General features: G+C 41.3%; 1 protein-coding gene across 1 annotated transcript in view; it reads right to left on the minus strand.

Annotated features, from left to right (window-relative positions):
* The window catches only part of Reln (reelin), a 295,852-nt gene that overhangs the window by 55,537 nt on the left and 226,155 nt on the right, over positions 1-14,160 (minus strand). The window contains exons 32-41 of the mRNA XM_033755897.1: positions 12,378-12,536; positions 12,023-12,211; positions 11,292-11,565; positions 8,593-8,733; positions 8,315-8,492; positions 5,131-5,215; positions 4,167-4,349; positions 1,961-2,132; positions 1,758-1,860; positions 158-387 (exon numbers count right to left, since the gene is read on the minus strand). Of these exons, the coding sequence (XP_033611788.1) occupies positions 158-387; positions 1,758-1,860; positions 1,961-2,132; positions 4,167-4,349; positions 5,131-5,215; positions 8,315-8,492; positions 8,593-8,733; positions 11,292-11,565; positions 12,023-12,211; positions 12,378-12,536 (1,714 nt within the window). The remainder of the gene's footprint in view (positions 1-157; positions 388-1,757; positions 1,861-1,960; positions 2,133-4,166; positions 4,350-5,130; positions 5,216-8,314; positions 8,493-8,592; positions 8,734-11,291; positions 11,566-12,022; positions 12,212-12,377; positions 12,537-14,160) is intronic.

Below are 14,160 nucleotides of genomic sequence, written 5' to 3' on the forward strand. Positions count from 1 at the left end.
ACATCAGCTCTGCATCCTAGCTTTGAAATATTCATTGCTCTGCTTCAAGTGAGAACTGAGAGAGAAATGGACGGGTCATCCCCGGGGAAGGGACAAGTCAAGGGCTTCAGGGACAAACTGTGAAGCAAGACAAAAGCAGCGGCAGCGCAGCCCTCACCCACAAAGATGCAGCTTCCCGAAGTGCACGACCTCCCGCCGCCAGCCCTGCGTGGTCCCCGCGTAGTAGGTGCTGCTCGGGTGGTGCTCGGTGGAGCATAAGGAGCTGACGTGGCTGCTGCTGTGATAGCAGAGGGGGAGCAGCAGGTGCCAGGTGGCCCCGAAGTCCCTTGAAAATTCCAGTCTGACCGGATCAGCAGACGAGCTATCAGTGGAGCATCCAACATTGATCTTGGGATAAAAGACAAACGACACAGATTACCTCAGAGCAGCAGCCTTGAAATGATTCACCACGTCACTCTGGTCGAGGGTCCATTCTCCCAGGAGCTGTCCTGATGAAATATTTAACACCCAAGATTCTGTTTTGCCTGAGTAATCATTAAGTTACACTTAAAAAAAATAAAGAACACCAAAAGACCTCATGAAACTTTTATTTTTTTCTCATTTTATAATAAACCAGGAAGCGGGAAAGGCAAAGGCTGAAGTAATTCCAAATTGTGCCTCTGGCCCATTTTCACAGCCAAACCAAACAAACTGTAATGAGAAGACGGTTTCCCCTAAACCCACAATCCCTCCCCAACTCTACTAGGTAGGAATACCTTCTGTTTTTCTTATGACAGCTTCCAAATATTCCCAAAAGAACCTTCAACATCTATTCAATATCAAAATAAAACAGTACAATCAATGTTATTATTTCCCAGCTTTGAGGAAAGACTTTTAAAAAACTTGTATGTATTTCAAGTGAATAAAATGCTATTTTGATATAATATGCATAGGAGAATGACCACTCCAGTTAAGCAAGTTAAACTGTCCATCACTTGTGTGTATGTGTATGTGTGAAAGACTCCTAAAATCTACCTTCCAAGCACATGTCCATTACATGGTACGTTTTTTAACTATAGCTCATGCTATGCATTAGATTTCTAGATTTATTCATCCTACATAGAACAAGTATGTGTGAGTTCTTTGACCTACTTCTCCCATATTTCTCCCTCTCCTGCCCTGATAACCTGAAATACTCATTTCTATGCAAAGAGCTTTCAAACCGTTAGGAAAATAACCATTGCATTCTTTTTTTCCCTATGTTTTCAAGTGCTCTAAACTAAAATGTAAATAAATGCATGTATTTCTTCCTGTGAAAAATTTCCTTATTCTAATGAGGATTAGCATTTTCTTGTTATCACAGCAACTGGCTGTGATAAGCAGTGTGTGTATGTGCATACGTGTTGTGTGTGTGAGTGCACACACGTGTATACATGTGAACTTACTCCTTTAACTTCTGAGTAAACTATTGGCATTTGATAAACCTTTCAATTACAGGCAATTCGCTTTACCTGAATTCTTTTGACAAAAGAGCTCTTAAAAAAGCACAGAAGTCCTACCTTTTAAAAGCATTTAAAGCATATGATAAAATTAGATAATATAACAGAAAGTTTAAAATAGACATAACAATTTTCCCCCTAGGAATCATTTGGTCTTTAAATTTTGAGATTTTAAGAAATAACTCTAATTTAGGGGATGAATCAAGACAAATAATCTAAAACCAATATTCGAAATTGTGTGACAGTTTAAAGTTCTCCTACTAGGACAAAGTCAAATACCTCAAACTGAATGATGGTGTTCTCATTCACACTTAGGTCACGCGTGGTAATGGAGTGCTCACCAACCTCATTGGAGACAAACACCATGGCTGAATCTTCTTCGCTGTTATTTAACAAAACAACAAGGAATCAGTTTAGGTAAAAATTCATCATGATTTGTACAGAGCAGTGATTCATTTTTAGCTCCTCAATTGAACACTTACGGCGCTCCCTTTGAAGAGTATGGGCAGTAAAGACCAATGTTACCACCAGGATAGAAAAACCAGTTGTCTTCTCTGGGCCCAAAGTCAAATGTGTCCAGAAGCATCACAGGGTTGTTCAAATTATTCCCATCAATAATGAAGTCATCAACAATCCAGATTTCTTCTTTCTTACCTAAAGCATTTTTTTTTGGATAGAACAAGTTTTTCCCAGGATGAAAATCAGGTGGACATTCTCGCTCATTGGAAGACAGTAGACAGAAGAAACTCAGTAACAACAGTTTAAACCTATGTCTTTTTGGCAAAACCCACCACGAGCCATACAAGTATATTCATGGCGATCAAATGGTGAAAAGAATTAAGCTTGCAACCATATTTAATTGGTACAGCATAGAACCACTGCACTTATTTCAGAAAGATATGACAAACAGCTTGTCAAAGTGTGCTGTCCCTCCAGTGCTGGCAGGGTTTACCAGTAGGACGGGGCTGAGTTGGGTTTGGTGGTTTGGAGGGATGTGTCAGGCGTTTGGCCTGTGCAGAGGAGCAGCCAGTGGACTTCAAACCCAAGTACCCTAACTGTTCTATTCAAGGGACAACTCATAACTTTATAGGATCAACCCATGGCTTCTTAGCATCTTGCTTCAGTCAGGCTGAAGAACTACGGCCGTTAAAATGCTCCTCGGATAATAACTGTTGAGTTGTTTTATTTATTTACCACAGAAGAGCAATACTCTTCGATACATAATCCTTTCTTGGTGCTTTTCAACACCTCCTGTGTTTACTGGACGACACGGGAATGTACAGAAAACTAGTGAGGTCACTCTTTGGACTGTCCAAGGTGTCGACTCAGGCCAGAGGTTTAAGGAAGATGTTAGGGAGCAGAGGAGATGAAGGGCAAAAGCCAGGCTGCTTCTACAAAGCACTGCTTGGGCTGAACATGGAGCAAGGTGATAAGACCATGCCAAGCGAGGACCTCGTGGTTCCCCTGGTTATTTCCTCAGTGAGTCATACTTTTAGTACAGTTCTCACAGAATAGCAAGAAGGATCTATAAGCAGGAGCCTGTAGAAATAACCTGATGCTTTAAATAAAATCACCTACCTCTCTTTCTTGAATCTGATCACAGTTTTAACTCCAGGAGCTCTCTTTCATTTTCTTTCTTATGAAATGGTTGGTGAATCAAGAGAGTATCATGTAAGCATTCCAAACACAACACGAAGGTGGCAGTCCTCAGTTATTATTATTTTTTGGTACCTGGACTCAGACTCAGGACCTCGCACTTGAGAGGCAGGTGGGGCACCACTGAGCTAAATCCCCAACCTAGTCCTCTCAATTTTGAGGCTGGTTATATATTTTTTTATTGGACTTTTGTTCGGTGATCATATGATAGATATCTATCTATCTTACATAATCTCATATATTATATATGTATCTATATCCGTGTTTGTCTATCATCTATCTATCTATCTATATGGAGAAAATGAATCCACTTAAGCAAAAATCCATTATTTCACATTAAGTTAAATTATTTTATATTTTTCTTACTAGTTAAAAAGAAATAGTTACATTTTGGAGATGGAAGTACATTTAGCTTACCTATTTCTGTGTTACCTCTACAAAGAATCTGTTTAATGTGTTATCTCCATGCTTATTTAGGCATGTGATCTAAATGCGTAATTTGGAAATATCTGGTCCTTTATAGTCAACAGTTAATAGAAATAAAGAAAGAAAGTGTTACAACTTTGTAATATTTCTGTAACCATTTGAAAATGCAATTTGATTATACATTCATTTTAATTTATCACTGCAGCAACTGCCTATGACGAGCATATTTTATAAGGTATTATCTCCCCAGTCTAAGTCCCTCTTACTTTGCTACAGCATTTTGCTATAATGTTGTTCTATTTCACTAATAAAGTGCCAGACTCAGAAAAACTATGTATTCCTGAGTGAATTCAACAAAAATGTAGTCACAACTGATGCAAGCCTAATGGCTACTGCTGGATTCTTAAAAAAAAAAAAATTTAGCTCTATGCTAGAATTCAGCTATATTTATATCATTAAAAAAACCTACCAGTCAAGCACAAAGAGATGATAAAGGTATATGCGCTATGGAGTAAGCCTCTCAGTTACAAACCCTTTCTCTACACCTTAGAAACAGCACACTGACATGGCACTGTCCGGTTTGATCACAGAACACATGATTTTTACCATTATTATAAGGTTGCCAAAGTCTGAATCTTGTAGCGTTGGTTTGGGCACTAGGTGGCAAAGGAACATTAATGAAAAGTATGTTAGTCGTTTGAGGGAAATAAAATTCATCCATCAGCTGCCAAGTGATTCCTCCATTGATAGAGAATTGTAGTAGAATAGAGTGGGACCTCTCCGGGGTGCCTACGAAGAAGATAACATGGGCATAAGACGGGTGTGACAGAAGTGGAGAGATCACGTTCTTAGCTCACTCTCTAGACATCAGTGTGCCACCTAGTGCACACACATTTACACAGAGAATTCATGGTCAAATGCTTCCGAGGTAACTCAAACTAAGGACAGGATGGGCTTTCCAAACACATTTTCTAAAAAGCACATCAGGTCTCGGATTCGCACACAGTAATATGTCCCCTTCTCTTTCAGATATGCCAACATACCTTTCTGGACTTAGGACACATTATATCAAAACATTTTGAAAACATTTAGACTATACATGGGATCACAATTTTACAAGGGGTCAAACATTTAACTCTTGGGGTACAAACAAAAAGCTACTTGAAAATTTATTATATCCATAATGACATTATTTTACAAAAACATTTGGCCAAACAGGAAAGGTCAGAATGACAAAGAACAGGTTTTCAGGTTATTATCTATTCAAAATCCGAAATTTTCATTTTTAAAAATGTGAAATTCTTATAGCCAAGAAGTAGCGGTGGATCCAGGAACACGATGGTAAGTTTAACTACCATAGAATTAGTGTGATTACTACAGCTATATGAAGTCATTTAAAATCGGTAGTTATCTTCTCCTTACATTAAAACATTTGTGGGCATTTATGTACACAAATTTAGGTTAGCTCTTCATATAACAAAATTTGTGGGCCCTTTAATGTGCCATTTCTTTTTGGGGGAAGAATTATCTTGAAGGGAAACAATGAAGCCATACCCATAGAGAAGCTTACCTTTTGCTATAAATCTAAGTGAAAACTGGACATACACAGTGTTGGTACAATTGAGATCTCTTGATATAAGCATCCTTAGTCCTTCCTGAAAACAAACACAGATGTGTTAAGCAACCTTATTTCATTTGCAAAATTTTCCTCTGATTTTCTATAACTAACTTACCTTAGCTAAGTAAGAATTAAACATAATATGGAGAAGCAATATTCTGACTAGTTCAAAAGGAAAAACTGAACAATCCTTATTCCTCTTTGTGGCCTTCATTTCCTACTGCTTGTGTAACACAATTCCATTGTCTCACCTCTAAATGATACTTTACTGTGACTTTTATAAAAAGTGCTGCAAAAATGATAGCACTATGTATCTACCGGCCTTTAAAAAAACATCATCTCCTTTGGACACAGCATGAGGTGAAAGAAGCAAGGAGGAAGGGATGGAAAATGTGTAGAGTGCTCCTGCTGGAGGCCAGGAACTAATAGGTAACTTTTTCAGGGTTCCATGGAGCCTAAGAAACTTACTCCTTCTTTGAGGCTCTGCCAGCCCCAGGAGGCTCTCATTCAGGCTGCCTCCCGGACCCCTGCCAGCCAAGTTAAATAAGGCATAACTAAGGCAGGTCCCCAGGTTTATGCTGTAAGCATTCATGCAGAGAAGACAAGCAACGAGAAAAGGAATCACATTAGCTTTAGTAATTTTTTCTGCTAATTAACTATTTCTGGTTGCTTGGGATTGACAGCTGGAAAGGTTGCTCTCTTCATGTGTGCATGGGCTTGTGGTGACAGCAGTAAGACAGACCTCACTATGCCTATGTCCCAAGGTCCAAACAGGGCTTGTTTCTCGGCTGTGACTTCGGAATGAAGTGACTCTACAGTGGTCTATGGCTGGGATACTCAGTGGACACTGTCAACTGATTTCTTAATTATCCCACTAACAAATGTCAGATGTAATATTAGCTAGAGAGAGCACATTTTCCCTTGTGAACATCTGTTATATATCATAGTGTTCAATAGCTGAAAAATTTTAAATAGAGCTACTTTGAAAATGGTACACATACTGAGTGCCTACCACATGCCAGGTTCTAAAACAGATTCTTAATTCAAAGCACTAATGGTTCCTAGGAGAAAGATATTATTATTCTCGTGTTGCAGAAAAGGAGGCTGAAATTCAGAAAGAGATGGTGACCTGCTCAAGATCACAGTTTAGAAGAGATGATGGTAGGATTTGAACTTACATATGTCAGATTCTGAAACTTATCCTCTGTTCTTTGTAAGACACCAGTGTTTTGTCCATTAACCTATCTTTTGGTTTCGAGAGAAGAAATTTCAAATCTGAGAGTTACTTGGTGTTGTAATGAAACAGCAACCACATTTATTTCCTCCTGTGAAGTTCTTACACCATAGAATCATACTTCTGGGACTGAAGTTTGCCTCGAAAAAGACTCTTATTTCTAGTCCTTGTTTATCCTTTACTCCTAATAATTCCCTGCCTTGCTCAGTTCATGATGCTTAACCAGTGCCTTATTTTTCATGTGTCTATCTCCCTTCCTTTTCTACACATGAAAGCATTGAGTTGTGGATTCTTTCACATCTCAGTGGTGTGTGGAGGTTGAAGTTGCAGTGAAAGGTGCCTTCTTCAGCTTGTAATGAAAAACCTGAGGTGGATAATTCATAGACAGCTAATAAATATCTCTTGTTAACATCAACATAAAGGGATATTACTTCATTATTCTTCTCCCTTGATTATGGAATGAAAGTGTAAAACTGTTCCCATGGAGAAATACAAGTCACCCATAAAAGGACCCATTTCATATTGCTTCAATATGAAATTCTGTTGAAAGTGGGCATGATCTGAAATGTGGAAATATCCCTCTTTCGTATTTGCAATATTTGACTCTAATTCAGCACTCAATATTGGTCAAACCTTGCTGCCACACACATTGTGGTTCACACAGATATGTTTCTTTGCTCATCCTTTATCTAGGCTTAGTGATCCATCTGTGCAAAATGAGAAGAATTCTTTTGCAACCAATGAGCTATTTTAATAGCTGATATTACTCCTAAATCTACAAAGAGACCATCATTTCCTTTTTCATAAAATAATGCCTTTCTAGGTCAACCTGCAGCCTACAGAATGGCATACGCTGGGCCCTGTACCTCTCGCACAGCTGGTGGATAGTATATCCAACACATTGAATGCTTGGTGACTCTTGCATCTAGATGATAAAGGGAAAATTTTATAAAAGACTGTGTGTCCTTCTGTTTATAGGACTAGGTTAATTATGCTGCTTAAAACTTATCAGGCAGAGATCTCTGAATCATGAAAAGTTACAGGGATTCTGTTCCTGGTCTTGTCAGCTGCTTCAGATGGGTCAGAGGTTAGCTGATAATAACCACCGCTAAAGTCTCAGACAAGACTAAAACCAAAAGCGAAAAGCAGGGTTTTCCACTCTGTAATGTTCTACTGCAATTTCTTCAGTTCTTCAGATCTCTTAGGGACCTGTAAATCTCTCATGCTCTCCAACATTACTCTTTTCTCATCTAAAACTTGGTAAGAATTTAGATTCTGATCAGGATGAAACCTGGCATTTATTAACCGTAATTGGAAAAGTTCCAGGGTGCCTAATTTTCTGAGTGTTGGGTATTAGTCATTAAGGTTGTACAGAAACCCATGCAGATTTCTGTCAACGATTTCATTTGCACACTTAGATTAGTCAGTTTCCCCCTGCAGAGAGGGACGGATGCAGCCTGTGCTCAGACATGAAGATTTGCCAGCTGAGTTCATCAACTGTTTAACATTTGTTTAACTAGACGTTTAGGGCAAAATACAGAAATACACTAGCAATGTTTGAGAATACTCTATCTGACTTAAATGTTTGGTTTTATTAAAGTCGCCACCAAATAGTTCTATTGGCGAAGGAAAAAAATGGAAGAAAAAAATGAAAGATATTTCATAGGATCATTTAAAAAATATTGTGGTCTAGCCACCAAAGCTTTGGAAAAGTTTTATGCCTCAATGATTATAAAAAGTGACTGCACTAAATGGGAGACAGGACATGTCGTGAGCTGGAAGATAATAATGCTGCACGAAACCACACGCCATCGGAACCATTCAGAAATGCCCTTGTGTGGGGCAGTGAGTGAAGAAGTGGCTGGCAGTAGTCGAGAGTAGAGACGTAGAATCTTATCTGACCCCTTTAAAAATGAGAGATGTTCCAGATTTTATGGTTTCCCCATTCAGATTCCCTCTCTCTGCACCATACACTTCAGGCCAGAGGTCAGGGTGCAAGTTTCCATTGAAGTCGTCTTTCAGAATCGAGGGCAGAGGAACAACAGGAACACAGTAGGGTCCACCGAAGCCCCGGTCACACCTGAGGAAAAATGGGTGAGGAAAGGTGTTTGTCATGAGTTCACTGGGCTGGTCTGACCGGTGTGTTATAAAGAGAGAAACTGCTGGCGTTATTAACTTACACACAGCGTCCAGCATCACAAATCCCTCGTCCCGAGCACATCCAAGGGCACCCTGAGGCTAGTACCACATTATCGATAGCCCAAGAGTCAGCCCCTGCAGTGTAGTTGGACTGGATCCATCTGAACCTCGTCCTGGGAGAACTGAGCAAGAAAACACACCGTTGGCTTGGCAACGATCTTGAGAGCACAGGACACACATTTCACTTCCCTTTCCCTTTACAACATCCTCTTTCAGGGCCCAGTTTCCTCTTCCCTGAGACTTTCTTCTCATCCAGGGCTCTGTTTCCGCTCTACCCATAGAGGTTAGCAGAAAATGTGCCATTTACCTCCTTCAGCATTTCTCTCCTAGAAGAGTCCATAGACACAGCAAGGTGCAAACGTCATTTTTAACTATTGCTTGATTGTGATTTTGAAATCCAAGTTGAATTTTAGCTTTTGCTTTCAGGTTTTTACTGCTACTCAGTATTAGAGAAGAGACTGGAGGTGACAGACATGAGGAAAAGTTGGGATCTTACAAAGTTCTGGCCGTGAGGTCCCCCTTTTGCTATTCCAAAGCATTTTCTCAGAAAAACCCACTATCTTCTGAGAGTGACCCACTTGAGCCTGCTATTTTGCTTCTGTGTTTGGGGCTGCTGAGAGGTGAGGGCTAGAATGACGGATGAATTCCTGCACTTTCGGCTGTGTTTCTAATCTGTTCTTTGGGAGACACTGAGTCAGAAACAGAGGCAACCTCACCAGCAACAGCAAGAGTCCCTCCCTGCAGACCGGCCTGGCCAGCAGCAGCTGCCAGCTCTCTGGGATGTGGACTGCAGGCTCCCAAAGCCGCGTTCCAGCAGTGCCACTGCTGGTCCTATTCTTCCCTCCCATGTGGCCCAGCCGCCAGCACGGGGACTTGGTGTGGGGTCTATCAGTCACTACCGCGGTGCCTCCAGGGGTCCCCGACTCATCATGGTCTGCCAAGGCCCAAACACTTAGGAAGATGTACACAGTCCCTCCACCACCGCCCTCTCCTGGCTTCAAGCCTATCTTTCCCCATTTCATGCCTCAGTTACATTCCGGCGGCACTGAATCCTTGAATTTCCACAACAGCTCAGGCTTTTGCTGGCCTGTGGGTTTTGTTCTGGTTCACAACAGTGTAAATGTTCTGCACGCCCCTCTCTGGATGAGCCCCGCTCACTCAGACTCAGCTGAGAGACATCAAGAAGCCCCCCGAGACGCCCAAGTGGAAGAGGCGTCCTCCTCCTGTGCTTCAACGGTATCCCAGGGAATTCACCTCTGCATCATTCTGTATGATAAATAGATGCTCAGATATGTGCTCTCCTAAGTAATATATGTTGTGGGTCCTGGCATCAGCTTATTCATTTAGCATCAGGATACTTAAAACTTAACAAATATTCAATACAATTTTGTTGAATTAAAAACGAAGGGAGATGAGCACAATGACACAGGCTTGTAGTTCCATTACCTGGGAGGCTGAGGCAGAAGGATCTCATGTTTGAGGATAGCCTGGGTAACTTACTGAAGACACCTTGTGTCAAAATTAACAGAAAGGGCTGAGAACGTAGCTCAGTGGTAGAGTGCTTGCCCAGTATGAGTGAGAATCTGACTAATTAATGAAAAGTAATCCCCAATACTGACAAGAAAATCAGCTATAGGCAAGCACTACGTAAAGCTCTGGGGATCTGCAGAACGCTATTTTAAGGCAAGTCTAAACATTCTTTGGTTTCTTGCACTTTTCCCTGTGATTTGGATATGCAATTCTGTATCAGAATTAAACCAGGAAACTAGAAACCATGTAAGCATTTAACACAGAGAGAATTGTATGCACAGTTAGTGGCAAGGCTGAGAAGCCAATAGAGGAAGTGAGGAAATCAGATTAAGGAAATCAGTGAAGTCAAGAAGCCACTACAAGTCCAAGGCTGGAGGGATACAAGGAGGAGACTGTTGCTGGTGCCCAGGGTCAGGGTCACACGGAGGCTGAGGAAAACCCTGATTTTTGTCTTATTCATCTTCTCCTCTCTTGCTAGCCAGTGTCCGCCCCTGTCTAAACTTATCAGGAAGCCAGTGGGTGCAGAAGGCCAGGAGCCCACAGAGGCCAACTTCCCTGCAATTCAGAACAGCACAGGAAGGGAGAGGCAAAGGTCCTGGGGGAGGCGTGACATGGTCCAAACCAGTCAGAACCATGTACTGCAGCTCCAAACAAATACTCAGGCGACCCAAATGCCTGCCCCAGAGAAGTGGGTGTCTGAGCTTAGTTCACCTCCGGAGAGGAGACGTGCAAAATGACAAGAACATTCCCAAGAGGAACTAACCTTCTATTCATTCTGTGGTCCTGAGATAAAACAAAAACAAAAACCTAACGGTACTCTCCTACATGTAATGATTTCATACCTCTCAGTGGGAATGTGTCAGTGTGGGTTCTGAGCAAAGATTTATGCATACAACAGTTTAAAAACAATCTGGTGGGTGGCCTTCAGGCTGCCAAAGAACAGAAAAGTTCAGCGCGGTGAAACTTTTGGAAGTCTCCGGCCACATTTAAACACTGCAACCCTGGACACCTTGCTTCTGTCTTCCTCCCGGCGCTTGCCACACATAATTATCATGAACTGTAATAGAATCCCTAAGTGGAATCACAATTATTTTCAAATTAGGTGAGAGAAACCTGAAGTGCTGACACACAGCCAAATGACAATTCTCACTTGGTGGAGACTGGGAGGTAGACAGCGATTCGCTTCCAATTCTGGAATCTTTCCGAGGTGTAAATTGAACTCTCTGTGTAGTGCAGACAGCCAATGGTTGGAGGGACACACTCTTCGGTGACAAGATGCCAGTCCCTGCCATTGTTCACCGAGTACTGGAGCTGGACGCTGTGGGTACTGCTGAAGGGCTTGCTACAGCCCATGCTCATTTCAAACTGCAAGAAGGTGGACGCTGACACGTGAAAATCCCAGGTCTCAGCATAACGAGGCTTCCCTACCAAATAAGAAACAAACAAACAAACAAAAAAGTTGAATGCTTTTTTCTTATTTGGCATTTATGATTGCAATCAACATATTCAAGAGCAAACAAAAATTGCAGCTTCTCTTTAGTGCCTTAGGTGTGCTTTGACTTTTGGTTTCGTGGTTACTGTTTTTAAATGGTTACCATAGACTTGGAGTAGATGGAAGGCTGCTAATTTGAAGACCGTTATGACCTTAAGAAAGGCGGATATCCTACGGTCTTAGGCCTTCACTCTGAAAGTAAGTTGGGCTCACTAGTTTATTTTAGAGGACGTTACAACTTTTTTTCTCCAACATTCTCCCTTGGCAAAAGCAATTAGGCATGCAGTTTTGGATTAGAGAGTTTCCTTCTGAATTTTATTTAATTTAGTTATAGCTAATTCAATTCTAGTTAATCCAATACCCTCCCTTTAACTGGTGATAATATATACCTATGTTTTCAGTGAACATTAGAGCAGTATCCATAGAGAGACAGTCAATATCAACTTGACCCCCTTGGATTCGATACCAGTTGGCTTGCAAATCTAAAGAGCCATCAAATTTGTCCTGAAATCCAGTTTGAGAGCTGTCATTCATTCCGACAAGGACATCATCCAAAGCCCACTGGGCTGAGTGCTTTCCTGCAATCAAATGAAAAAGGAGTTGGAGAAGGCTCCTTGTTACACAGCAATATGGACATCTTCGCAACCACAATTTCAAATCAAATTGTCCAGAAATTGACTGCAGATTAAGGTATGCATAATACAAGATGGGTACGGATACCAGGAAAGGGGAGCAGTGACTCACCATGTTGGGGCTGCCACCATCGGAAAGCTGTCGCGGGTGTCTTTGCCTCCCACGGCAGGTCAATGGAAATGATCTGTGGTTCCAGAAACGACATGAAGTCCAGCTCTCGAAGCAAATGCCACAGTATCCCATTGTCATTCGAATACTGAACAACAATCCCTGAGTTATAAGACCATAAATTGTGTTACTAGCACAGCTTTCCTCAAGGCAAGGGACAGCATTTCTTTAAATGGCAAAAATGGCAGCAACTTTAAATTGTGTCTCCTAGAAAGGCTCATCAATTTCTTGACAGTTTCTAATGCACTGACTCCCAGTAAATGGAGACAGAAGATGCATGAGTGCTTTCAAAGACCACTCAGCTTGGTATGAGTGTTGAGAAGGTTAGCACGGGGAACATAAAAATCCACTTCAGATCACTCACTCGAATTTTAGAGTCTGCTCTGAACATTACAAAGTCTCGTACCTTTCATATATACTCAGAAGAAACATCTCAATCTCCTGGCACAAAATCAAGTGCTCTTTGCTGCCAAAACATGAGACAGCAAACACTTCCCAGCCTCAAAAGATCCTTTAGCTAGAGCTTTGCGCTTTGTTAGGCTTTGGTTAGCAAATCCTGAATGAAGTGAAATTATTAAATAGCAAGATCTCCCCTCCCCAGGGTAAGTTCCATTTTCCTTCCCCTATGTCACTCTTCTCCTTTATACTTACTCGACCTACCCACACCCTGCCACTGTCACTAGAGTGACGACATCTAGGGAACCGTACAGTAACATGTAAGGGACCTCATGTGCCACCCCTGCTTACTCTCCCAGAAACATCTTTTATTCTAAAACAGGACACGGGGAAAAGGTAAAGCTGATTACAAAGAACAAATTACTGAGGCTGAAAGTTGGTCTTAGCAACAGACAAACACAGATGAAGGAGGGAGCAGGGGGTGTTTCTCTAACTATTCTAAAACTTTTCCTAAAATTTGCACAGCTTATATACATAGTTAGGACTGGACACACTGAACTAGTAAGTATTCCCAGAGCTTATGCTCAGTACAGTTACAGTTGCTATAATTATTTTATTATATTTAAATGCTTGGAAGATTACCATTCATGGTATATGCAACACATAAACTTCATCATTATTGACTGAAAAGAATTTCTCAATCTCTTTAAATCTTTGTTAGATGACAAAGAGTTTACTAGAATAAAGTTTCAAGAAATACTATGGTAAAACATAGAGCTAAAAGGAAGTTGCTTAATGCTAATTAATCACACATGAAATTATGGTTACTGTATTTGACAAGGATGATGCGAGGGACAATAAAGATGACAAGGTTAAAGTGAGAAATCCAAAGTGCAGTAAAGTGACTGTATTTTAAATAAAAGAACTCATCCCACTGAAGGGAAGGATAAAAACCAGCTCAAAGCCCAGGGCCTCCTTGGGGTACAGAGTCAGAGTTTTGCCCGGGTGAGGTGAGACCCGCGTGTCAGGGAAGGGACGGTCACACCAAACTTCACCAAGCAAAAGGAAGCGAGGCTGTTTCTGGTCTTCACTCAAGCTGAGGACTGTCTGGCTGAAGCTCCTGTCTCCAGCCCTCCACATGCGCTCAGTATAGGCCCCTCTGGCCTGTGTGGTGTTGGGTGCCTGAGAGCACAGACACTTCCAGAGTTCAGTTTTTTTTGTGGCTAATAATGTGGGTTAATATGGTCTGCATTTCATATGAAAAAGAGGGGAAAAGAGAGAGAGAGAGAGAGAGAGAGAGAGAGAGAGAGAGAGAGAGAGAGAGAGAGAG

The sequence above is a fragment of the Fukomys damarensis genome, unplaced genomic scaffold, assembly GCF_012274545.1.
Source record: "Fukomys damarensis isolate Sample0158 unplaced genomic scaffold, DMR_v1.0_HiC HiC_scaffold_4, whole genome shotgun sequence".
NCBI lineage: Eukaryota > Metazoa > Chordata > Mammalia > Rodentia > Bathyergidae > Fukomys > Fukomys damarensis.